Raw genomic sequence first — 23918 nt, forward strand, 5'->3', positions numbered from 1 at the left:
TGCCTCAAGGTATGAATTGCCTTGATGGAGCCCAGGGACCCCTCCAGGACTTTTCCTGTTCCCCTGTCTGCTCCCTCCCATGGTAGATGGCTGGGAAGGTGGTGACCCCCCCCAAGGATTCTGGTGAGCCCTGGTGTGGCCTGAATGGAGCCGACTACTCGCTGTCCACAAGAGAGACGCCAGTGCAGGTGGCTTGGAGCCAGGTGTCTTTATTGGCCCCTGGGGCAGCTGTCAGACGTTGTTGGGGTTGTAGCACAGCATGTTCAGCTTGATGTTCTCGTCCCAGTGACGCAGCAGCAGGAACAAGTGCCTGGCTGCCCCTTTGAGACAGCCCACGTCCACCCCCTCGGGCAGCTGCTGTGCCTGCAGCCACCCGTCCGCCTTGGCCGCCACCAGCTCCCACTCCTCAAAGAATCCAGCACAGCGGTGCTCCAGCCATGCCAAGGCCACTGCTGTGGCCCAGCTGGCACTCTCCAGGTCCTCCAGCCCCATGTCCTGACAGCTCACACCAGCCTCGGAGGGGGCAGCTGAGTGGGGGCAGGTGTCGGACTCGGAGCCGTGCCCACTGTCCGCCTGTGCCCACACGGCCACACTGGGCACCTCGGAGCAAGTACTCTGGGATGGGGGCGAGCTGGGCTGAGGGTCTGTGGTGAGCTCCTCGCCCTCCTCGCCAACAGGCCCTGCCTCAGGGCTGTTCCTGGCCCTTGGGGACACGGGGCTGAGGCTGGCACGGTGGGAGGCGTAGGGGGAGGCCCGGCGCAGGCGGTCCAGAGGGATCTGCACCACTTCGGAGAAGCTCTCGGTGAGCTGGAATGGCCCCCTGGCTTGTTGAAGCTGCACCTGCAAGGGGGAGGCAGGGCTGCAGGAGTGTCCTGGGGCACAGGGACAATCTAGTGCCCCCAAAAATGCCAGCCAAGATCCTCAGAGACATTCAAGGATGCAGCAGGGCTGAACAGGCACCTACCAGGTTTGCATCTTCTGCTGTTGGTGCTGCTGGGCATAACCTGGGCAGCTTTGCTGGCACCCAGCAGGGTAGGTGCCCCCGGTGGGATGGGGATGAGGACTGGGATGGGGACAGGGATACGGTCCTTACCAGTGGGAGGTAGTCATGGATCGCATGGTTGCTGGAGCGCTCGCTTTCCGGGCTGAGGCACTGTGGGCGCAGCACCAGGCTGGGTCCCCTGCGCCTGCTCAGGCTAAACCTGTGGGGCAACAGGCAAGGTAACAGGGTGGGGGAAAATTCCAAAAGGGCAGCTGGACTCCAGCCTGCTGCAGGGAAGGGGCTGGAGCACCAAACCCCCCACTTATGCTGCAGGAGCTGGCAGAGGACATTGGACCAGCAGCACTCAAAAAGTGGTACCGTTCCCCTCTCCCCACAACATGCCATTTTTGGTCCCTTGCATCCCCCCCATCCCACAGTGTCACCTGGAGCCAGCGATGCTCTCTGTGGATTTCTGGGAGCCCATGGAGGTGGTGGAGGGGCTGGATGGAGGCCCTGCAAGGGGGAAGAGCTGAGCACAGGAAGAACGTGATGCACGTGGAGGTGTGTCCCACTCCCCACCACCTGGGAGGGTGGCTCAGCCCATGTGCCCAGGGCTGTGACAGCACAGTGGATGCACCAGCTCTCAGCTGCCAGCAGCAGGATGTCAGATTGCCCCCTGTGTCCCCCCCTCATCCAGCCCTCGGTCCCCTCCAGCCTGGACACACCGTTTGAGCAGTTTCGCTTTTCCCAGCCGTAGGTGGGGGAGGAGATGCTGGCTGGAGTCCTGGGGGTCTCATCTCGGTCTGCAAAAGAGCAAAGTCCTGAGGGACCCTGGGCTCCAGGGGGCCTCATCACTCACAGCTGCTGCCAGGGACTGCTATGCTGTTCCCCCATGTCTCTCTCCTCAGTGTGGGGCAGATGCCTCTTTCCAGGCTCCACAGCACTCCAGGGAGGACCAGCCCCATGCAACCACCAGCTGAGGACCCCCAGGGACCCCTGTGCAGGTCCCTGGAGAGCATAAACTAAATAAAGGTCTGAGTTGGTACCTGCAGTGCCAGGGGCCTCATCCTGCTCTTCTGCATCCTGCTGCTGGCCCTGCCCCGCTGAAGAGCTGCGGTGGTGCCAGCTTCCTGCTGCAGCAGCTCGTGTCCGGTTGGCTGAGCCAGCTGCAAGGGATGATGCCACCTCAATCCTCTGTCCCTTCACTGCCCCCTCCCCATCCTGCCAGACCCTTGTCTGTACCTGTGCCCCACACCTCAGGGGCTGCAGGCAGGGCTGCCTGTGTGGCACCGTCCACAGGCACCAGGCGGGTGTAGAGGGAAGGCACGTTGCAGGCTTTGCTGGTTTGCACAGCTTTCAGGCGAAACCGGCGGGCAAAACCTAGCCAGAGCAAGATGTTTAGGGAGAGGGCAATGCCGGGGCTGCACAGGGGGGGGACACGCACTGGCACCCACCCTGCTCCAGCTCAGCTTCCCGCTGTGCCGCGCTCTCATTGTCCCGGATGACGGAGCGCGCTGCCAAGCAGTGCACTGGCTTGTCCCAGGCCTTGCCCCCCCAGCGCAGTGGGTCCTCCCTGCCCAGCCCCTCTCGGGGCTGCAGCAGTGACTCCAGTGAGGCTGTCACTTCCCAGGACACAGGCTTGCCAGCTCGTAGTCCGTGGATCACCACCTGGCAGCGCAGGGGCAAGCTGGCATCACCCAGGCTGGGTTGCCTCGGCTCAGGCACTGGTGAGGTGCTGAAGAGGTAGGAGGGCTCCACCAGCATGTCCCAGTCCAGGGGTGTGGGTGAGAGGAGGTTATCTGGGCAATGGCAAGGTGTGGGATCAGCAAGGCAGGAGCACCCGACTCTCCCCACCACCCTTGTCCCCAGAGGCAGCACACACTTGACTCCACTGCATTGGGCTGTGTTTGCCGTGCCTGGGGTCCCAGCTCATCCAGCTGCCCCTCCAGGGACTGGTTCCTCTTCTGCGACACCTTCTCCAGGGCCCGGCACAGCTGGTGGGTGTCCAGCTCTCCGTGTGGTGTGGAAAAGCTGCGTCCAGCCAGGGCGGCACGTGCCAGCACCTTCTTCTGTCGCGCCAGCTCCTCCGTGCTCAGGGACACTGTCACCTGCGGTGGGGACAAGGCTGTTGTCAAGCCTGGCAAAGGTGCTGGCACAAAGCCCAGACTGCACTTAGCCATGAGGTAGCATCTGCACCCCTCTGGCTGCTGGCTGGAGCCACTGGCTGTTGCCAGCCCCACCACTCTGCAGGCTGGCACCAGCAGCCTCCCAGGATGCTTGCCTGGCTCCCTACATGTGGGAAGCACCCAGACAGGAGTTTGCAAACATCCCTGGGGACTGACTCAGGCTGACGCTGGAGTTGCCAGGGATTTGTGTGTGTGCAGGAAGCGGGGTTAGCCAGGATGCTCAGGCCGGGTGATGTTGCACTGGGATGCAGTCCCTAGTGCAGAGTCATGTCCCCACACTGAGGTGCTTCCCCTAAAAGCCGCGCCAGGGCAGTGGCATCCAAGCCACCTCTTGCCCAGAGGCAGCAGGGAGCCGGGGGAGGATCATTTACGCTGCAGGGAAATCACTTACGCTTGACATTTCAGCAGCAAAGGTCACCAGCTGTGCTGCTGTGCGACAGGAGCAGGTTACCTAACCCATGCCATGGGAAGGAGCATGTCCTGGGGCTGGGGGACAGCTGGCCTCGCCCGGCCTCAGGGCCGTCATCACCCGGGCAACTGCCTCTCCCCATCCCAGGGACCCAGCTGGGTTTTAAACCCAGGTATGAAGCAGCAGGAATGTGGCCCACCATTAATGAAGCATCTGGCAGCATTTGCTGAGAGCTGAAGGAGCCAGGCAGGAGCTCAGCCAACCGGCCCCTCCTCTCAACAGATTTGTTACCTGATGCTGGCCCAGCTATTTTCACTTGGTTTCTGCAGAATCAAGGAGGCACTGAGTTGGCTCAGGGGTCTGTTAGACACCCAGCTGACTACTGGCCAGGGACACTGGGGGATCAGCTGCTTGGTCCCCAGCTGTCCCATTCCAGCAGTGAAAAGCACCTAAAGAACCTCCTCATGGCACCCATGGCTGATCCTTGTTTAAAATCCAGGCTATAGCACTCTGGTTCCCAGCCCAGCAGCCATGTGCCTGGGCACAGCAGGGCAGCAAGACCCCAGCTAAATCAGGAACAACCCCCACACCTGTGAGTCCCTGCACTCCACTGGCATCCTTACCTTGGTGCCAGCCGGGGCGGAGGGCAGTGGGGCGGATTTGGTGGAGGATTCACAGAGGGACAGGCTCTTCTGGCCCTGCTGGGAGGTGACATCTGCACCAGGGGCCGAGGAGCCTCCCTCGGGGGCTACATCCCGAGAGCCAGTGGACTCGCTGCTGGTGGAGCTGCGGGAGAGCAGCCCCCGGCTGTGGTCAGTGCTGACAGAGCAGTGTGTCAGGACATACTGCTCCTGGATGTAGGAGGGTTGGTAAATCCGCTTCCAGATGTCTCCCCCTGATACGGGATCCATACCTGCCCGATGAGCAGACACCTTGTCAGCCCATAGCTCCCATGTGTGCCCCCCGCCCTGGCCCTGGACCCCACTCACTCCGCTCTGACACCTCTGTACTCCCAGCAAAAAGCTCCAGAGAGGCATCCCCAGATCCTGGGTTGCTCTGGGGTGGCTGGCGGCTCTCCCCAGGACTGGGCACCTCCTCCTGGGAGGGAAAGGCCGAGCCCCGGGAGCCCTGACATGCCCCTTCCCGGCCCTAAGGGAAAGAAGGTACCACCATCAGCCCCCTGCCTGGGGAGAAGCCAGCAGCACCGGGAGCATGCCATCCTCCACGTGCCAGGGTGGTGCCAGCCGTACCGGCTGGTGCCTGTTGCCAAAGCGGGCGATGCTGTAGAGGACGCAGTAGCTGATGAGGCGGTCGCCGGGGTAGAGGGCCGGGAGCTCAGTGGGGGAGAGCAGAGCCTCCATGCTGTCGGGGACGTACCAGTCGATGGTGATGTCGCTGACAGCCGGCTCGATCGCCTTCTTCAGGGACTTGATCAGCTGGAGTGGGGAGAGGACACAGTGTCAGACATGGCAATGCCCCCCAGTGCCCCCTATTGCCCCTGCCCGGGCATTACCTTGGGCTGCAGCCTCTCTGCCGGGCTCAGGAACTCAGCACGGCCCCGGCTCACTCTGGCCATGCCCTTCAGCAGCTGCTGGCACACCCGGGGGCCCATGCCAAAACTGAAGCACCTGCAGGAGAGCCGAGTAATGGAAAGCCATGGCCGGGCTGGTGCCAGGGACTGGCAAGCCCAGTGGTGAGCTCAGCAGCAGGGCTGGAAGGGAATGTCTGGTAGCCAGAGTGCCACCCTGGCTGCATGCTGGGCTCTGCCACCTGCAGGGAGAGCTGAGCCAGTGGGTTGAGAGATGTGATGGGTGAAGGACACCCTCGGGGCTGGTGGAGGTGAGACTTTGGGCTGCATAAGGAGAAGTCAGTGGGAACAGCACAGGGGACATGGAGAACACCGTGACCTGCCGCAGTGCCAGTGCCATACCTGACAGTGCTGGCCTGTCTGCGCACCAGCCGGAGGATCCTGCCTGCATTGCCCACCGCTGTGCCAGTGAAGAGGAAGAGCTGGCGGGGGTATCCATGGTGGAGGGGCTGTGCCAGTGCCCAGCCCAGGGCTGCCAGCAGGTTGGTGCTGCCGGGGTCTACCCGCAGCCCACCAAGGTGCTCACAGGCACGGCGCAGGGTCTCCTGTCAGCACAGAGACCCAGCCTCACAGCAGTCCCACAGCTCAACAGCCCCCACCCCAGGGAGCTGGGACGGGGACAGAGACAAGCTGGTGGGGGGCTTTGCCTGGAGCACTCACGTTGCTGCAGAGGCGACTGGAGGGGAAGAGCGGCTTGACATCAGCACCAAAGCCGGCAATGTTGAGCAGCGTCCCTGATGGGAGGCTCTTCAGAGCCACCAGCAAAGCCTCCTGGGGTGACAGTGGGGACCAGGGAGTGTTGCTAAGGACCAGCCACCCAGGGAGCATCCCTGGACCCATGGCCGTGCCTCACCTTGACCTTTTCAAGGTCTGGGCTGCTCATGGAGCTGCTGCAGTCGATGAGGAAGAGGATCTCACGGGTGACACTCTGCAGGTCCCCAGGGATGGTCTCCACCGCCGGGCAGAAGTTCAGCATCAGCACGGGGTTGGGGAAGATGTCTTTGTGGAAACGCCTCTGCACAAAAGCCACCTGCAAGCCAGGCAGGTCAGGCGCTTTCTCACACCACCTGGACCATGTCAGGGTTTTCCTCACCCACATTCCAGTACCTCCCCCCCTTCCTCCTCCTCCTTCCTGCTGGGCCAGCAATGTCACCTGTCTCTCGCCACTGCTGTCCTTCCTGGCAATCCGCACGTAATCCCGGCGGCTCCGGATGTGTGCCTCGTACTCGGGGTATGTCATGGTGCCATCCTCAATCACCAGGTGGGGGTGATGGGGCTCTGAGGGGCACAGGAGAATTTGGAGCCAGCCTGTGCCACAAGGGGCTGGGCAACACTCAAGATGGTTTTGGGGTGATGCCCCAAACCTGCCAAGGGCACTGTCCCCTCTCACCACAAGGGTAGAGGATGATCTCCAGGTCATTATCGTAGCGGTGGGGCTCAGCCAGAGTGACGCAGGTGGTGGTGGCAGAACTGGCCCAGGGATCCGCGTCTGCTCTCAGGGCATGGGATGGGCTCTCCAGCCCTGCGGAGAGAGCAATGCAGCAGGGCAGCCCCTCACATACCCCCTCCTCAACCCCCTGACCCGCCACACTCCACAGCAGTGGCTACTCCCTGCCAGATCTAATGGGATTAACTGGGCCAACAGCCAGGAGCACATCCCCATCATTCCCTCCTTGCCCATCCTCTCCCTTATCCATCATGTCTCCCTGTTTCACAGGAGGCTGTTGACCTAAAGTTGCTCAAACACATAGGCAGGGTGACTTTGAGGGGTCCCAGACCCAAGGGTGGGGGAAAAGGCTTCTTCACCTGTAGGGAGTGCAAGAAGATGCCTGAGGACAGGGGCTCACATCCTCTTAGAAGCATGGAAGGACCAGGGCACACCACACACATTTTGAAGAGGTTTTACACAACCACCTGATACCACCCAAGCTGCCCTTGCTACCTGCCAGCAAGCAGGGGCCCTTCACCAGCAGCTCGAAGGCAAACTCATAAGGAAAAGGGTTGTAGGGTCGTCCCCGAAAGACATCCATGCTCTCCACGGGTGCCTTGGTGGGTGTCTGGCTCCGGGCACCTGGCCCCCCGAAACAGCTGGTGGGGCTGCAAGGGGAGAGTGGGTGATGGCTCCTGCCCTCTCTCCCCACTTGCCCAGCATTTGCATCTCCCCCCCCAGGGATGGCGGAGACTGAGGAAGTCATGAAAATCACCATAGGGCCAACCTGTCGTCACACAAGCTTGCCGGCTCGCTTTCGGGGTCAGCGGGGACACGGGGCGTGAGGATGGGAGGCAGGAGGAGGCGCAGGGCCCCGTCCGGCAGCGTGGGCAGCTCCTGCGCCGTGCTCAGGGTGACAGCCAGGCTCTCCCATGGGCAGAGTGTGCCGGTGCCGATGATGAAGGTGGAGCGCTCTGCATCTTCATCCAGGACAATGTGGCCTGGGCAGGGGAGGGATGGTGGCGGGGTCAGCAAGGCGTACGGGGTTGTGGAGGAGGGCATTAATGGCCCTGACTGCTCTCAAAGGTGGCAGCAGGGCACAGGCATGTGGGCCATGCCAAAGGTGGGCAGAACCCTAGGAGAGGTGGAGGGAGGGGAAAGGAGGTGCTGACATTTCCAACCCCAGATACCCCTCAGAAGGTGCTGGGGTGGCCTGGCAGGGGTCTCAGCGCCTCATATCCCCCCATACTTCACCCTGCCCATTCTGAGCCTGCTGGCCAGGAACACCCAACAGCATCACCCATGCCACAGCACTTACCGCTGGCACAGCGGCACGGCCGGCCGGGGCTGGGGCTGCACTGGAGGCAGCAGTCCTGTGCCCGGTGCCGGTTCTGGACCTGGAATGTCACCCGCCGGCTGCCCACCGCTGCCTCAAAGCTGGCCACCACCTCCGACTCCTCCAGTGGGTAGATGAAGATGCCTGCAGGCAGGAGAGAGCCCCGAGGCAGATCCCGGCATGGCCGTATCCGTGGCACGCAACAGCCTGTGGCAGCCCTGCTGAGAACCTCTCTGACTTGCAAGGTGATTTAGATGCACGAGAACAAGGCACCATGCAGGAAGGACCCAGAGCCTCATTAACCCAGAGGGAGGATGAAATCCCACTCTTTCTCAACTATTGGAATGTTTTTGTTCAGTCTCACTCTCCTCTTGCCCACAGTGGGTAGCAGTACCCCCACCTCCGCTGGCCTCCACCTTTGCTCCCCAAACTGAGCAAGGTTTGGGAGCTGGGACACAGGTGGGCTGGAGACAGGATGCTCTTCAGCATCATGGCTTTTAGAAGGTCGTGCAGGCAGCCCAGGTCTCTGCCAGCCCTGATAGCCCCCTCTTACCTTCCACAGGCTCCTCGTGGGGGTTGGTGTACATGAGGTGAGCAGTGATGCTCAGGGTGTATCCGTTGGCACAAGCCTTCACTGTGGAGCTCTTCAGGGGTAGAGCCTCCCAGGAGGAGAGGGCATAGAGGCCCGGCATGGTCCCTCAGCGTGCAGCTGTGAGCAGAGGGGAGGCAGGGACTGGGTGCTGAGGGACGGGGTCTGCTGGAAGGGGCTTCTGCGCACAAGCCATTTCCATCTGCCCAGTCTGCAGGGGGGAGCAGGTCTCCAGCCCTCCCCCATCCCAGGGATGCTGCTCTTCAGCATCCACAAAACACATACACCTGGTCCCAGGTCTCTGCTCAGACCGGAGCCACAGGGGCCCACAGAGAGGGGAACAAAATTCCCGTGGGCAGTGGTTACATGCAAGCCCCAAGCCCTGGCAAACAAGCAGAGACTCCTAGATAATGGCCAGCCACACCCAGCCCATCTCTCAACCATCCCAGAGCAGCTCCAGAACCTCCCCAGGTCATCTCTTTCAGTGGCTGGGAGATGAACATCTGCTGCTCCCATCTCCATTCACCCCAGAGGTTACCAGGGAAATTTGTTTTAAAAAAAAAAATGACAAAAAAACCCCAACCAAAACCAGAAGGGCGAGAAGCCCACAGTGTAACTAGGACAAAGACACGAGCAGTGTTTGCTGGGGGTTTAATAATTAACAACAAGGTCAGCGCTGCACTGAAGAACAGCACAGTGGGGAAGGCACTGCAGGGTGGAGCCTGGCAAGTGGACGATCCTCGCCTCTGGGAGAGTAATGCTTTGCCCAGAAATGGATAAGTCTGGTGTCCCACCCTTTGGGAAGAAAAGAGGCAGCTGAGGATGCCTTCCAGCCAGGGCATCAACCCACTCCACATCTTTCTTCCCCTTGGGGAAAATACCTAGGAGCCACATCCCAAATAATTGTCTGGAGCCAACGCAACTCTCTAACATCAGCCCACCCACCCTATGCCATCAAATATTTGTGTAAAATATTTGTATCAACCTTAGCCCTGGCTGTGTGGATCTGTGCATAGTGTGCATGGAGTCTGCTGCAGACATGGGTCTGACTTCTGCTCTGTATCCCCTGCCTGCCCCAAGCACCTGTGACCCAACAGCAGCAAGGTTCCCCCCCAACACCATGTGCTGGTGCTCCAGCATGTAACATGCCTGGGGCAAGGACAAGGCCAGGTACAAGTAAGCCATCTGGTGCCCCCACTCCAGTGGCCTTCATCCTGGGAACAGCTCATAAGAGCATCGGTAATGGGAGGCTTGGGGTGCTCTCGGCACGCGGTCACAGAGTGCCTCTCACAGAGCACCCTTGAAAGTGGAGCAGGGATACATCCTTGGAGGCAGCACCAGGACCAAGCCCACAGCCAGCACAAGGCAGGGAGCCTCACAGAAGTGTATTAGCAATGTGGCTGCATCCCAGGAAAATCAGTCCATTAGGCCGGAGGAGAGACATTTACCTGCTCAACAGGCACTGCAGGGTTACGCTGGTAGATCCTGGCCACTCAACCACTTCCCAGCATCACCAATCCCCCACCCTGTGTGCAGGATGCTGCACACACTGCTGAGCCCCCCCAGACTACTCTCCCAGAACACAAAGGTTGCGCAGGGTCCCTGCACAGCCCACTGTTCCCCCACACTGACTGTGCCACAGCTGGGAACATCATCAGCTTCTTCCTGCCCTGACCGCAGCACCCAGACAGGCTCTGGAGACCAGGACTCCCCTGACCCAGCCACATTGAGCTATTAAAGACATATTTCACCCCAAAGCCCTTCCATTTGTTCCCAAGGCACCCCGTTAGATGCTCAGCAACCTGCCCACTATTTGCCGTGCCGCCCATTAGCCAGGTCACTGCCAGCTTGTTTACCAGGGACTTACTGGAGAAGGTGTCCTGGCTGCTTTTTATCACTTCTCTTTACATTTACCCTCACAGAGTAAACAGAGCCCATCTGGCCCTGCCACGCTTCGTGCTGGCTGCTCTAAGCCCCGTGGTAATGAATAAAACCAGACCCTATGGTCCTCACCCCACTCTCTTCGTCCTCTTTCCCCAGGGCAGCAAATTGTCCTCAGGTGCCAGCGTGACATCACCAACAAGTCCCCAGACCTCTCCCCATCCTCAGCATGATTTTCAGTCCCCTAACAGCCCCCTCTTCTTCTTTCCTTCTCACCTACTGCCCACACGAGCTGGTTTAACCAGCAGCATCCCCAGTACGGAGGGGCCACAGGAGGCAGTGAGCAGCTCTCTGTGCCGGCAGCTAAAAGTCATCTTTGAAGGAAAGGAGGTAACTCTTCCTTATGTCAGAATAATTCAGGCTTTCTCTTCTCACCCATGGGCAGGCTGAGTTTTCCAGAGAGGCTGCTGCAGGGAGGCAGGCGCCTGAGTCCAGCTGACTGTCCTTAGCTGTCTGACGAGTTGTCAGAGTTTCACCTGCTGCAGCAACAGCTACCTGCACCAGGGTTCAGTCTGGTCCCAGAGAAGGAAGGGGCCAGTGCCAGCATAGGCAAACCAAGTGGAAATTTCCACTGGTGACAGATACACAGGCAGGTACAAGAGGAAGGATGGAGAGGAGACCAAGCCTCTGCAACAATGCTTGGAGTGAGGAGGTATTGCTGCCCCTCCTGCTCGCCCACATTACTCCCTGCTTCCCTCACCTCCCCTCATCCCATGGGATGAGGGACATCCTATGGGGCACAAAGACATGAGAGCAGGATCCATCCCAGCTCCTGGAGCATGGAGAAGATTATGGAGGCAGGAGGCATGGTATAGACAGTGGTGGTGCTGCTGCTGCTGGCCTGTGCCCATGGGACATGCCACTTTGTGGAGACCAAAAAGGATTGAAGAGAAAAGAGATTCCCAGATGAGGCAAAGGGCTGTCTCCAGCCTGTGGTACTGTCTGCTTTGTCTGCTGGGAAGTGGAAATAGAGAGTAGAGTCCACTGCACACGTGCATGCAAGCATGCACACACCCAGGTTCTGACACCATATCCAGGACCACCACCTCCAGGACCTGTGCTGCTGCTCTTGCCTCCTCAGAGCCACTAAAACCCCTGGAAAACCCCAGCCCCATGACAGGGAACAACAGTTACTTGTCCTCAACACATCCTAACACAGGCACCCCCCTCTCAAAAAAATTTCAGAGTCCCATGGATTTCCCCTGGCATGGACACATCCCAGCTGGGCAGCCCCACAGAAGGGTCCCAGTGCTCCTTCACCACGAGACAGCTGTGGCATGGGCCAGGGGCTGGTTGCAGATACCTTGGAGCACGTTCCCAGCAGTTACTGGGGCCAGCCCTGCCCAGTCCCTGCCAGATGGTGATTTCAGCACTTTTGTGGCCCTGCTGCCTCATCTTCCACCTCTCACCCCTCGTGCCAGCCGGGCTGCACTGGTAGTGGGTGTGCGACCATGGGACACCAAGGAATTGCAGGAGATGTGCAGGGTCCCAGGCCACCGTGGTCCCAGATTCCCCCCCACCCTGGCCCTTACCTGGAGGAGGAGGAGGAGAAGGAGGAGGAGGAGAAGGAGGATGACACAGGAGCTGCAGGCTCGGCTCAGAACCCACTGGGTCCCTGCCCAGTGCAGAGCCCTCTTCCCTGGGAATGGGTTTCCCTGCCCCTCTGGCTGGATGGCTGCAGTACCCGAGGGATGAGCGGTCCTTCCCCGCCTCTCCCTGCTGCAGGCTCCCTCTCTGGCACTGGCTCCTTCACCGCCCTCGCTCCATCCCTCACTCCCTGTGCCAGCAGCTGAGCTGCTCCAAGCCCAGCCTCATTAAAGAGACACACTCCCTGGTACCGCCGCCCGGGGGGGAGGTGGGGGGATGCTCTCATGGGGAACGCAGGGGGTCTCAGGGGATGGCCAACACCCCCAAAGAGTGATAGGGACCAGTCAAGAGCAGAGTCAACTGCTGTGGGCTGCTCTGCACCAACAGAATATCAATTTCCAGGCAAACTTGTATACTGGTGAGACCCCAGGTGATGCTACAGCATCAAAACCACAGAGTTTGGCTGAGTGGGACATGTAACCACACCCTGCGTGTCCATCCCCTCCCCCCAAACAGACCACAGGGCAAAACAGCCCCCATCAGCCAGCTGAAGTCTCCAGTACAAATACCATGGGCCACAAATGTCACAACCAGCTCCACTAGGAAAGGTGTCAGCTGCCCTGGGACCACCACAAAACAGCCAGGTGCAGGCAGATGCTGCACATCCACCCCAAACCCAGATGCCCTGGGGTCCCACTAGGCTGTCCCCATTAGACTCCATGTACTGCAGTGAAATCCCAGCTCTGAGGAGCAGGAGAGAGGGGGAATTCAGGGACAGCCCAGCTTTTGGGTGACAAGTATGACAACAAACTCCCCTGGGGAGGGTGCAGACAGTCAGGAAGTCCCAGCGAAGTCAGGACATGTATGCTGGCAGGGAGATCTCACAGCCTGAGATGCACTGGGAATCCCTCCACCACCACTGACAGATCTGTGTTCCCAAGTGGGACCAGAGAAATCCACCTGATTTGGGACTAATTCCTGCCCTGCCTCTCCCAGGCAGCTCCCTGTGCTATAGATAGGACTGTGCTGCTGCAGCTCTTTTTATAGAGCACACAGAGAGGAGTCCCCCACCCCACCCCCAAGCACTGCAGAACCCACCACTGCAGCCATGCCAAACCTGGAGCCAGTCCAGGCACAAACTGGGGCAGAAAGCTCCAGCAGCACCACAAGGGGAGCAGCCCCTAGTCCTCAGCAGGTATTTTTGTATCTCACCTCTAAGTTGACCCATATGTCACTACAGCTTCAGCTTCTTGACACGGGTTTCACAGGTGATGGCAGGAACAACGGAGGAAATCTTGGCGGAAGACATCCTTTGCTGCACGTGAGACACACTCCCCCTTCTTGACCCCTTACCCTGAGATTCAATCAACAATTAACTGGCCAAGAGGCACTCTGTGGTTCCCTAGGGTCCTTGCAAGAGCACTTTGAGCCATTCTCTCTCCCATGCGAGATGCCCTACGGCATGCTGCTTCCCCTCTCCGTGCTGCACAGAGAGCGAGCTGAAGTGTGCAGCTGCTCCCCTTCCCTCTCATTTACAAGAGAAGGATGCTAACCCATGTATTATCCCCCCCCCCCGTGACAGCTGCCAGCTCTGGGAGCTGCTGGAGGCCCCACACGCACCACAGCACATCTTCACAGCCTGCAGCATGCACGACACTCCTGCTCCCATCACCATGGCAAGTGCTGAGCTGCTCCAGACCCACAAAAAACCCTGCAAGCTTTGATTTTTCCCTGAGAGATCATTTCTAGGCCAAGCTGAGGCAAAGAGAAGTGTCCAAATGCGAGTGCTGGGTCAGTGCCACCAGCCAGGGTGATGCAGCTTGGCCAGCCCACCGTGTCAGACGTTGGTCTCGGCATGACAGCAGGTGAATAACAACAGCATGCACAGCACTGGGGCACAGGTGAACCTCCCCAGCCCACTGGCAACCACAGCAGCCCCAGGCAGACATAGACAGGCTCCATCCCATTCTGTACAGTGCTCCCAGCAGCGTCAGGCATCAGGCGTGTGTGTCCCTGCTCTGCACTGTCACAGCTTCACTACAGTAGCTCATCACAGCCACAAATAGATCTGGAGAGCCTGGTGTTGCCTTTTGGCAGAGTGCTGAGCTAAGGCATGTGTTAAACCCTTTAAACACAGGCCCAGCTTAGCCCAATGGCTCTATTCATCATCCTCACACCCCAGTGACCCCACACAGCCCAGTGATCCCACGCAGCCCTCACCAGCAGCCACAGCACAGCCCAAGGGACCAGTCAGGGCCTGGGTATTTATCCCCAGATGCCCCATACCTTGAACTGAATTATCACGCAGAGACGAGGCTAGCTGGAGGGGCTCGAACCACAAAGCTCTTACAGATGCTCTCAGGTCCTGAGTCACTGACAGGTGTCACTGTGACTTTAGTGTGAGTGTAGTTATTTGGGAAATAACCCAAAACCCAAGGAGATACCAGCTGGTGTCAGGCTGGCAGTGATTGTGCTCGACACAGCTGCAGCTTCTCAGACCCCACTGAGGGCTGCAAAGGGAGAGGGTTGGCCTGCAGGGAGAGTGACAGGGGTGTCCTGTTTGGCTGCTCCTAATCAGCAAGAACTAAACAAGATCTTGAGGATGGGTAGCACAGAGGAGGAAGGGAATGCTAGTGATGTTTCTGGTCAAAATCAGGTGCACCTTGGCTTAACCTGTGTAATATCAGTCTGCCAAGTTGCAGGGAGTTACAGAGGGGCCGGAGGGAAAAAATGAAACAACACATCATCAGAGATAGAGACGCTGGTAGAGACACCAGGGATCCTTGGGGAGAGGGGCTGGGAATACTGCCAGCACTTCTGCTTGCCCAAACTTAACTGAAGTCTCCGCAGGATGCTGGCGCAGGCAGATGGGGCTGGAAGCCCCTGTGGGGCTGGCTCTTACACAGATCCAGGACACGCATTGGTATCTGCTGAGTTTCCTTTCGGCGGCCGGAAATAGCGGGGGCTCACAGCCTTGTGGGGGGGCACGTGGGGGATCGCGCAGCAGGCAGCCCGCCGGGATCAGGGAGTGGCGCCAGGCTCGCTGCTGAAAAGGAAACTCCCCGGATTGGAGGAAAGCGACTCCCCGGATTTGAGGAAAGCGAAACTCCTCGTGCAGCTGACGCCCTGCCTCTCTTCTTCCTCCACAGCGGCCGAACCCTCCGCGGGCTGCGAGCAAAGCTCTGCGGTCTCTGCGCGGGGACCCTCCTCACACGGCAGCACAGCCGGACAGCGGGTGCCCGAGGGTGGGTATTGCTGCTCCAGCTTCTCGCTGCCATCCTTCTCCCGAGGGTCTGCTCGCGCTGGGACGTGGCGGTTCAGATCAGCTTGGGCCATCGGGGCTCGGCGGGATCCCGTCAGGTCAGCCCGTCCCTTCGCAGTGGAGCCCGAGAGGCTCGGACCAATCCCCACGGGCGGAGATGGGGTACGCGGGGGGCAGGCTCGGATCCCTGGCCACGAATGGAGGCTGTCGGGGGCTTGTCCCTAGCCCGGACTAAAATATTGTTTGGGGGCCTGGGGGCGGTGGGGGCATGATGCGGGGGAAGGCTGAGGGGTGTCGGGCCGGGAGCGGAGCGGGCAGGTCCGGGCATATCCCGCGGCGGGCATGGCCGTGCGGCTGCTTCCCTCTAGCGGGGACCGGGGGCTCGGCCGCCGGCTGCGCCCAGCACCGCACCTCCCTCCCGCACGCCTCGGGCCGCCCCCGCCCCCGCAGCACGTGGTGCGGGCGGGACGCGCTTCCGGAGCGGCGGCGGAGCCGTGAGAGAGGCGGCGTCGGGTGAGGCGGCTGGGGGAGCTCCGTGCCCCGGTCCCGGAGCGCGCGTGGGGTCCCCGGGACGGAGCCAGGCAGGCCCCCCACGCGTGTCCGCACCCCCGCTGGCCGAGCGGATGGGCCCGCGGGGATCCCGCCCGGTCCCCGGGCAACCGTGGCGCCCGCGGGCACCGCTGCCGCATCCCCGCGGAGGTGGCCCCAGGGGATCTCGCTGTCCCCCCGCCCTGTCCTTGGGGTGGCCAGGGCTGGGATGGGGGGAGGGAGATGAGGACAAGCAGCCCAGCTGGGCCAGCCGCCATTCCACCGTGGCACATTGGAGAAAGGAGTGGGTACAGCAGCTCTGGCAGGGACACAGCGCCCTGGGGCAGGCGCAGGGAGGCGCAAGGAAAAGGAAATGAGTGTTTTGGGGACTTGCATTAAACTTTATTCCATGCCCACAGCATAAGACTCTCTGACTCATAGCAATGGGAAGACCCAGGAAGGAGTCCGCTGGCACATCATCCCCTCGGGCAGCCACAACTGCCTCCAAAACTGCCCCTGCCGCACCACCACCTTCCACTTCAGCCACTCGGGCCAAGGCCACGACTGCAGGCAGCCGATCCCAATGTGCTCCAGCTGCCAAGGCTACCACCCTCAGTCAGGGGCGGGGAAGAAAGGCAGATTCTGCTCAGCCAAGACCCACAGCATCCTGTGGAGCCCGAGGAGATGCTGGGAACCAGAGCAGAGCACCTCCTAGGAATGCCTCTACAACCCAGAGGAAGCTGTCTGATGCCAAAGCAGCTGCTGGTCTGGCCAGACCTGACCCGTGTCCGCAGAAGAAGCAGTCTGGGGCTGACACGAGCAAAGCCTTGGACCGGTTCCTGCCCCCTGTGGAGAGCCAGGACATCCCACGGGTGGAAAAGGAGACACGGGGCCAGTGGAGCAACCCCAAGTGGTACGAGATGCGGGAGAACCGTATCACGGCCTCCGTGGCCTCCAAAATTGCCAACAGCAGGTTTGCCAACGGCAAGACAGATGAGGTGCCCCAGTCCTACCTGAAAGCTGTGGTGAACCCTGGCCCTGGGGTGCAGACCCCGGCCATGTCCTGGGGAATTCGCAATGAGAAGGCGGCCGTGCAGGCCTACGAGCAGAAGGCAAGGGCAGTGGGCAAGCAAGTGAAGGTGGAGGACTGTGGCCTCTTCATTCACCCAGACAAGAAGTGGCTTGCTGCCAGCCCAGATGGAGTCATCAAGGAGGAGACTACGGGGAAGGACCTGGGGCTGCTGGAGGTTAAGTGTCCCTACAAGCACAGGAACAGGACAGTGCGTGAGGCCTGCAAGGACAAGGACTTCTGCCTGGAGGTGGATGGGGACTCCTATGCCCTGAAGAGGAATCATGGCTACTTCACCCAGGTCCAATGCCAGCTGGCAACAGCCGGCTTTGAGCGGGCTGACTTTGTGGTGCACACCAAAAAGGAGACGGCTGTAGTCCCAGTCCAGTTTGATGCTGAGTTTTGGAGGAAGACGGAGCCCAAGCTCGAGAAGTTTTACTCAGAGGCAGTGGTTCCCCACCTGGAGCAGAAGGCAGGTGGCTCTGCCTGGGCTAAGGAGGAGTAGGCCCCTGACTACCTACTTCACCTAGATGCTTGCTTGGATGCATAAACCCAGCTTTGACCCCTAGCATAGAAATTACATCCTTGTTAGCTGCTGTTCCTGGACCATTCACAGCCTCAGGACTGAAATGTTGTACCAGCAGGACCCTGCGTGGTGAGGGTTCCCACAAACAGTGCCTTCTTCCTGCCCTAGGCAGGTAAGTGCTTGACCCCCAGAACCTTCTTGCCCTGCCCCCCTCACTGCATCCCCCATCTAACCTAACAGCATGCCTGGTGGAAGCTGGCATACCTCTGGATCTTCAGGGAAAGCCAGTGATATGTCTGTGTTGGAATTAAATAAGCCTGAAATAGACTTATTTTGTGGAGAAAACTGGAACCATTAGCACCTCAATTGCTGTCAGGACTAAATCATAACTGCACTCCAGAGTGGAGACAGAGGCAAGGTTTGTCAGAGCCCAAGAGCAAAACTTATCTAAACAGTGATGTGCCTTAAGCGTCAGAGCAACAGCATGTGGACACCTTCCCTCCCTGAGCCATCGGACCTGCTGCTTCTGTGGAATAACCCATGACATTCCCCATGAGATGGCTGCAGCCTCTGGACCAAGGTTCCCATTGAAGAAGGTTATCCCCCAAGCCATGCACCTCCTGAGGACCTTTCTGTAGAGCCATCCCTGTGCACCTATGTAACAGTGTGGGGAGGTGGTTGTCACTCTGTTAAATAAAAGATCCACTGGCCTGGTCGTGATTTTTGCAGCTTGGGATTTCCCCGGGGGGGGGTGGGGGTGTAGTGGGGCTGAGTGGGACTCCCACACCAGGTCCCCTCCCAGCCACAGCAGAAAGGAAGAAGGGGAGCACTCGGGTCCTGGAGGGACATGAGACCCAAGGTCACCGAACTATGCCAAGGCCACCACTGTTATGGCAAAAGTATTTATTATATACATAAGACTCCAGTCACACTCCACAGGGCAAGGACCAGAATTTGCTATAATACAAAGTAACTATAATACAAAGTAACTATAATACAAATTAACTATAATACAAATTAACTATAATACAAAGTAACTATAAAAACATAAAGCACTTTTGGGGCCCAGGCTTTCCACAGGAGGAGAGAGGCACAGGGACGAGTCTGGGGGCTGCTGCGTGACAGGGGGCTGTCCCACACCCTCCTCCCAGCTGTGGTCCCACAGTAACCAGATGTGCAAGTAGGAAAGAACTCAGTTAAGAATTATAGTCATGGGGACTGGCAGGTAGGGGCTGAGCTCAGTGTCACCAGGACAGGAGTGGGGTCTGCATCCCCCAGGGAAAGTGCAGAAGGCACATGGGCAGGGCTCTTTGGAGGGGCTGTGAGGAGGAGGTGGGATCCAACAGCTAGTGCATGTGGGGCCCCAGGAGATCACAAACACTAACACACCACCCACAGGGATTGTGGCTGGACCACCCTCCTCTCCCCCACACACCTCTGGGATAACTGAGCTCCGTGGCCAATGTGATCCTCAGGGAGGACACGTGTGGCAGCTTTCAGGAGTCAGAAGTGTGAGGGGGACAGTCTGGCCCTATGTCCCAGCCCCTCCCCTGCCAGTGCATTGATTGTCTTCAGGTTAAAAAGGGGCCCCCAGCCGTCCTGCTCTGCAGGAGCTTCAGTCAACGAGGCGCTTGCGGGGCACTGTCCGAGCTCGGTTCGAGCGGCGAATCTCCTGCTTGGCATCCCGGCATCGCTGGCAGATGAAAATGTCAGGCACATTGGATTTGCGGATCTTGGCACAAGAGAGATGGATCCAGGTAGCGCATTCATTACATTCAATCATGGGCCTCCCTGCAAAGGGCTTCATGCAGAAGCAAGTGATCAGATCCCAGGCATCGTCGTCTGGTCAGGGAGAGAGATACACTGGTCAGAAACCACACTACCACCTGCAGGTCTGGCTGTTGCCAGACTAGCCAGTTCCTCTAGGTGTTAAATGGGACAGCCCACCACTCACCTTCTGCTTTGGTGTTGGGAACTTCCGCAAATTCGACTGCTAAAGTTGCAAAAGGGGGGAAAAAAGAGAAAAAAAAAGGAAGACCAGATGAGCAAGGCAACCCTACACCCCATTTCAGACCCACTTCAGGTCTGCACCACCTACTCTACACAATAGAGCTGCCAAAGGGCAGGTCAGCTCCCTGCCCTCTGCTCTTCAGTCCCCCTCAGGTCCCAAAGGTACTCCCCTTGCTGAGAGAGGCTTGGGCCATCAACAAGCCCTCCCTGTGGCCAGCATGAGTGGCTCCAGCTGAGGGAGGGACAATGCTTGGCACTGTCTACAGCACAATGGGGCCCTCTGCACTCCCTTTGACACTCACCACTGAGCTGGGAGGTCCCTCTGCTTGTGTCTTCCCCTTTGCTTTGGTCCAAGGTATTACAGGAACTGGGGCTTTTCCTCCCTCCAGAGAAGGGGTCATGCTCCTTTAGCTGAGGATCCTCTCCTGCTGGCTTCTCGGTCCCCTGCGCTCCGTACATCCAGTCTTTCTCCTCCTTCATCGGCTCCTCCAGGAGGGAGTTGGGCTGAGGGTCCCCAGACAAGTTGGGGGAAGGCTCCAATAGCTCCTCTTTCACAGGAGACAGCTGTCCTGCCAGTGCAGCCAGCTGTTTCACCCCATCCTGCTCTGCCCCAAAGTCCTTCCAAGCACTCAGTGGCACCCTCTTCTTCACCTCCTGCTCCAGAATGCGTTTCTTTGTTGGTGGTTTCTTCCGTTTGATTTGCTGGGGCCGGACATTGTAGAAGCCAGTGGAAAAGACAGGGCTGCTCATAAGCAGGCCATTGTCCACAACTCCCCTGGCCACAGCATTCCTGCTCTTCCTACTGTCCATTGGGATGTGGCAGTCAGAAGAGTGAGATGAGATTGAGCTATCACTGTCCTGAGTGCTCCCTGTGCTGTTCTGGGGACTCATACTGCCTCCATGGGTCCAGGGCACATACTACAAGAGGAGAAGATGCAGGATTAGCATGGGAGACTGCAGCACAGACATTCAGGGTAAAGAGAGGGAGGATGGGGCTGGAGGATGACTGTCCAGACATGTCTATCCAAACTTCAAGCCCAGGTTGGATGGGCACATAGGCAACATGATTTAGTGAGTGGGACCCCTGCCCACGGTGAGGGGTTGGAACTAGATGATCTCTGCAGTCCCTTCAAACCCAAACCATTCTATAATTCTTTATGATTAAGAGCTGGGTCTCCACATGGCAAAGAATCCAGGGGAACCAGTATCTTTGTAGAGGAACACCCTGCAAGCCCACTTACCTCTTCAGGGTAGGGGATGTAGCCTGCATAAGCCAGAACGAAGGTGCAGAACTGGTTGAAATCCTCCACAGTTCTCCGTCGTTTCTGAAGCGGCTGCAACAAACACCACGAGTGGATTAAACTCCCAGGATATCTCAACCTGAGCCGATACCACAGCTGGTGCCGGCAGCAGCCATGGACTGCCCGGCAATTTTACAAGCACAGAATATCGAGGTTACTCAAACATCCATCTTTCCCGTAACCAATCCTCACATCATCTGCCGAAGCAGATGCAGCCCTTCCCCTTAAACCCAGATCGCGAGAGGGAGGGGAGTCGGCGGGATGGACACACACGACGACACCGTGACGACATGCCGGGACACCCAGAGCCCGGCAGCCGCCGGCAGAGCCTGACTCGGAGCCTCGGGGCCCCGCTGCCGGGTTGTCCACCACCCACGGGCGGTGACTCCAGGCCGGGGGACTCTCCCGGGGCAGCGGCCGGTGCTCTCGGGACTCGGTCCCGCGGGGGGAGCGGCGGGAGGGGCGGGCGCCGGCGGCAGCACCGGCGCCCCCCGGGACAACCACGCACCCCGGCGGCCCCGGGGGGAGCCGGGGCCGGTCCGCAGCGCTCGCCCCGCGGCGGCGGCCCGCGATGGGAGGGGGTGTCGGGGGCGGCCCCCCCGCGCCGCCCGTCCCCGCGCCGGGCACCTGATGGCTCCCAAGATGGCGCCGCGCTGCCGGTCCTGCCCCGGCCGACCGGCCTGGGGGGGGACCCCGCCCCCCGCACGGACCCCCTGAACCCGCGGTACCCGCGCCGCCACGGGACCCCCACACCCCCGCACCGGTGCGCAGCACCCCCGCTCCCCTTCACACACACGCGCGCACCCCGGCACCCCCGCAGCCCCCAGCACAGCCGGCCACACCGCCGCCCATCCACGGGGATCCCGAGTGCCGCCGCCGCGCCCCCCCGGGCAGCATCCCCCGCCCGTGCCCACAGCCCCCCCCCGAGGGCTCCTCTCCCACGCACGGCCCCCGCGGGCACACACGGAGCCGCTCCCCCCCCCGCGCACACACAGGCACTCACACACACACAGAGCCCCCCCCTCCTTCCAACCAAGCCTCCCCCTCCGGCACTACCCCCCCCTGCACAGACCGCTCCCCCACGAGGCCCTTACTCCACACACGACCCCCCTCCACCAGCGCACACAGAGGAACACCACCAACACCCCCCCCGGACACACACGGCCACACAGAGGGGACCCCCCCGTACACACACACAGAGCCACACAGAGGGACCCTCCGGTACAGAGACACAGAGGGGAACCCCCTCCCCTTCCGTACACACACCGAGGGACCCCCTGCTCCCCGTACACACACACAGGGTACCCCCCCCACACACACAGAGCCACACTAGCCCACCCCCCCCCGCACACACAGTCACAGACGACCCCCACACACACTCCTGAGGGCACTCCCGCACCCCGCGGAGGCCCTGCAGCCCCGATCCCCAGCATGCGGCCGACCCCCCCCCCGCACGATCCGCTCCCTGCCGCCCCGCTTACCTCCTCGGGCGCCGGGGACGCGGGGCTGGGCACGGGGCTGCTCCCCGCCGAGCACGGCCCGCCGCGGGGGCAGGGCTCCGCCGGCTGCCCACCGGCGCTCATGCCGGTGCCGGTAGCAGCGCCGGTGCCGGTAGCAGTCCCGGTGCGGTGCGGTGCGGTGCCCGCCGCCGGTGGGAGCGAGGCTCGAGCGCCGCCCCGGCCGCAGGGGCGGGACCACCTGGTGGCGGGGAAGGCGGAGGCGGGGCCTCGCCCCGACCGTCCCGGTGCGGGGGGGGTGCCGGTGAGTGTCCGCCCCTCCCGGTACCGAACACCGGAGCGCAGCCGGGCTGGACGCGCCCGGACCCGCCGCCGCCGCCAACGGCAACGCCGAAGCACCGCCCACCGCCCGCGCGGGGTCGCGGCTCATGGAATGTTGAGGCTCGGGGGGGAACACCGCGCTCGAACGGTCCCCGCGCGCCCCCGGGGGCGGGGCGGCACCCACCACACCGGGGGGCTCCGTCCGACCTGGCCCGGAACAACTCCAGGGATGGGGCATCCATAGCTGCTCTGGGAAACCTGTTCCACTGCCTCACCACACTCCTGGGGAAGTCTTCCTGATATCCAACCTGAATGTCCCCCTTGCAGTTTAAAGCCATTCGCCCTTGTCCTTTGACTATGTGCCTGTATAAAAACTCCCTCTACCTCTTTTCTAAATATTTCAATAGCAAAATCCAGTCCAGAAATTGCATTTTCCTATTACTGGATGAGGACAGGCACCCCACGACCAGGGACATAGGTAAGGCAGAGATGTTTAACACTTTCTTCAATCCAGTCTTCAACACCAGTGATGGGCTTTGGGGGTCCCTGAGCTAGAGTACCATGACTGTGAGAATGATAAACTCCTAGTCAACCCCAAACTCATGCAGGATCTTCTTTTCCAGCTGGATCCCTTTATAGGGATGGCCTATGGGGCCTTATTGGATTCATCCAAGAGTACTCAAAGAGCTGGTGGATACCATCATGAGACCTCTCTCAGTAATTTTTGAACTGCTCTGGGAATCTGGAGAAGTCCCAGTTGACTGGAAACGGGCAAACGCTGTCCCAGTTTTCAAGAAAGGTAACAGGGATGATCCTGGTGCCTGGTAAAATTATGGAGAAGATTATTCTGAGAGTTTTTGAAATACACCTGAAGAACAATGCAGGCATGGGTCCCAGCCAGCACAGGTTCATGAGGACCATGAAAGTCCTGCTTAATTTCCTTTTAGGACAAGGTGACCCATGTAGTTGATCAAAGGAAGCCTTGACACAAAAAGATGTAACTTATTTGGATTTCGGTAAAGCTTTAGATACTGTTTCTCCAAGGATCCTTCTGGACAAAATGTCCAGCACACAGCCAGATAAACACCTCATGCAATGGGTGAGCAACTGTCTAACAGGTGCACAGGGTAAGAGTGAATGGGTGACAACAGACTGGCAACTTGTCGCTAGTGGGGTTCTGCAGGACACAATTTTAAGGCCAATGCTCTTCAACATCTTCATAAACAACATGGATGCAGGACTTGAAGGTACACGGAGTTTGCCAATGACGCCTCCTGTATCTGAAGTAAGGCAGCCTAGTCAGCAGGCTCCCCTGATCAGTCAGCCTATAGCAGACCCTGACCACAGGGGGTCTTTGGCTGGTCCAGTCCTTGTTTTTTATCCACAGACTCTCAACC

General features: G+C 59.8%; 3 protein-coding genes across 5 annotated transcripts; 1 reads left to right on the top strand and 2 right to left on the bottom strand.

Annotated features, from left to right (window-relative positions):
• Positions 1-193: 193 nt before the first annotated feature.
• VWA5B2 (von Willebrand factor A domain containing 5B2) lies at positions 194-12236 on the bottom strand. Of its 2 annotated transcripts, XM_064666024.1 has the most exons (22): positions 11993-12236; positions 8484-8639; positions 7913-8074; positions 7370-7595; positions 7108-7262; positions 6556-6687; positions 6319-6443; positions 6019-6195; positions 5826-5936; positions 5508-5710; positions 5091-5205; positions 4828-5013; positions 4567-4726; positions 4201-4490; positions 2865-3090; positions 2437-2781; positions 2225-2362; positions 2029-2148; positions 1708-1785; positions 1426-1495; positions 1094-1202; positions 194-840 (listed from the first exon to the last, which is right to left on the bottom strand). In XM_064666024.1, the coding sequence occupies exons 2-22, from the start codon at positions 8620-8622 to the stop codon at positions 232-234; spliced, it is 3876 nt and encodes a 1291-aa protein (XP_064522094.1). In that variant the 5' UTR covers positions 8623-8639; positions 11993-12236; the 3' UTR covers positions 194-231. The 2 variants fall into 2 exon arrangements, with proteins under 2 accessions (XP_064522094.1, XP_064522095.1); XM_064666025.1 differs by lacking the exon at positions 11993-12236 and having other exon boundaries at positions 7382-7595; positions 8484-8726.
• A 2779-nt stretch (positions 12237-15015) lies between these two features.
• LOC135419546 (uncharacterized) lies at positions 15016-18147 on the top strand. 2 transcript variants are annotated; one of them, XM_064666044.1, is made up of 2 exons: positions 15016-15292; positions 16257-18147. In XM_064666044.1, exon 2 carries the CDS (start codon positions 16281-16283, stop codon positions 17409-17411), a length of 1131 nt encoding a protein of 376 aa, XP_064522114.1. In that variant the 5' UTR covers positions 15016-15292; positions 16257-16280; the 3' UTR covers positions 17412-18147. The 2 variants fall into 2 exon arrangements, with proteins under 2 accessions (XP_064522114.1, XP_064522115.1); XM_064666045.1 differs by lacking the exon at positions 15016-15292 and adding an exon at positions 15738-15822.
• Positions 18148-18318: 171 nt separating this feature from the next.
• Positions 18319-22774, bottom strand: LOC135419545 (PHD finger protein 13-like). Its single transcript, XM_064666042.1, is given in 8 exon segments — positions 18319-19274; positions 19387-19425; positions 19745-20360; positions 20684-20776; positions 22225-22370; positions 22373-22496; positions 22498-22608; positions 22610-22774. Coding segments are annotated over 8 exon segments (1506 nt in total). The 5' UTR covers positions 22760-22774; the 3' UTR covers positions 18319-19047.
• Positions 22775-23918: the final 1144 nt, after the last annotated feature.

This window comes from Pseudopipra pipra, chromosome 10, assembly GCF_036250125.1.
Source record: "Pseudopipra pipra isolate bDixPip1 chromosome 10, bDixPip1.hap1, whole genome shotgun sequence".
NCBI classification, from domain to species: Eukaryota; Metazoa; Chordata; class Aves; order Passeriformes; family Pipridae; genus Pseudopipra; species Pseudopipra pipra.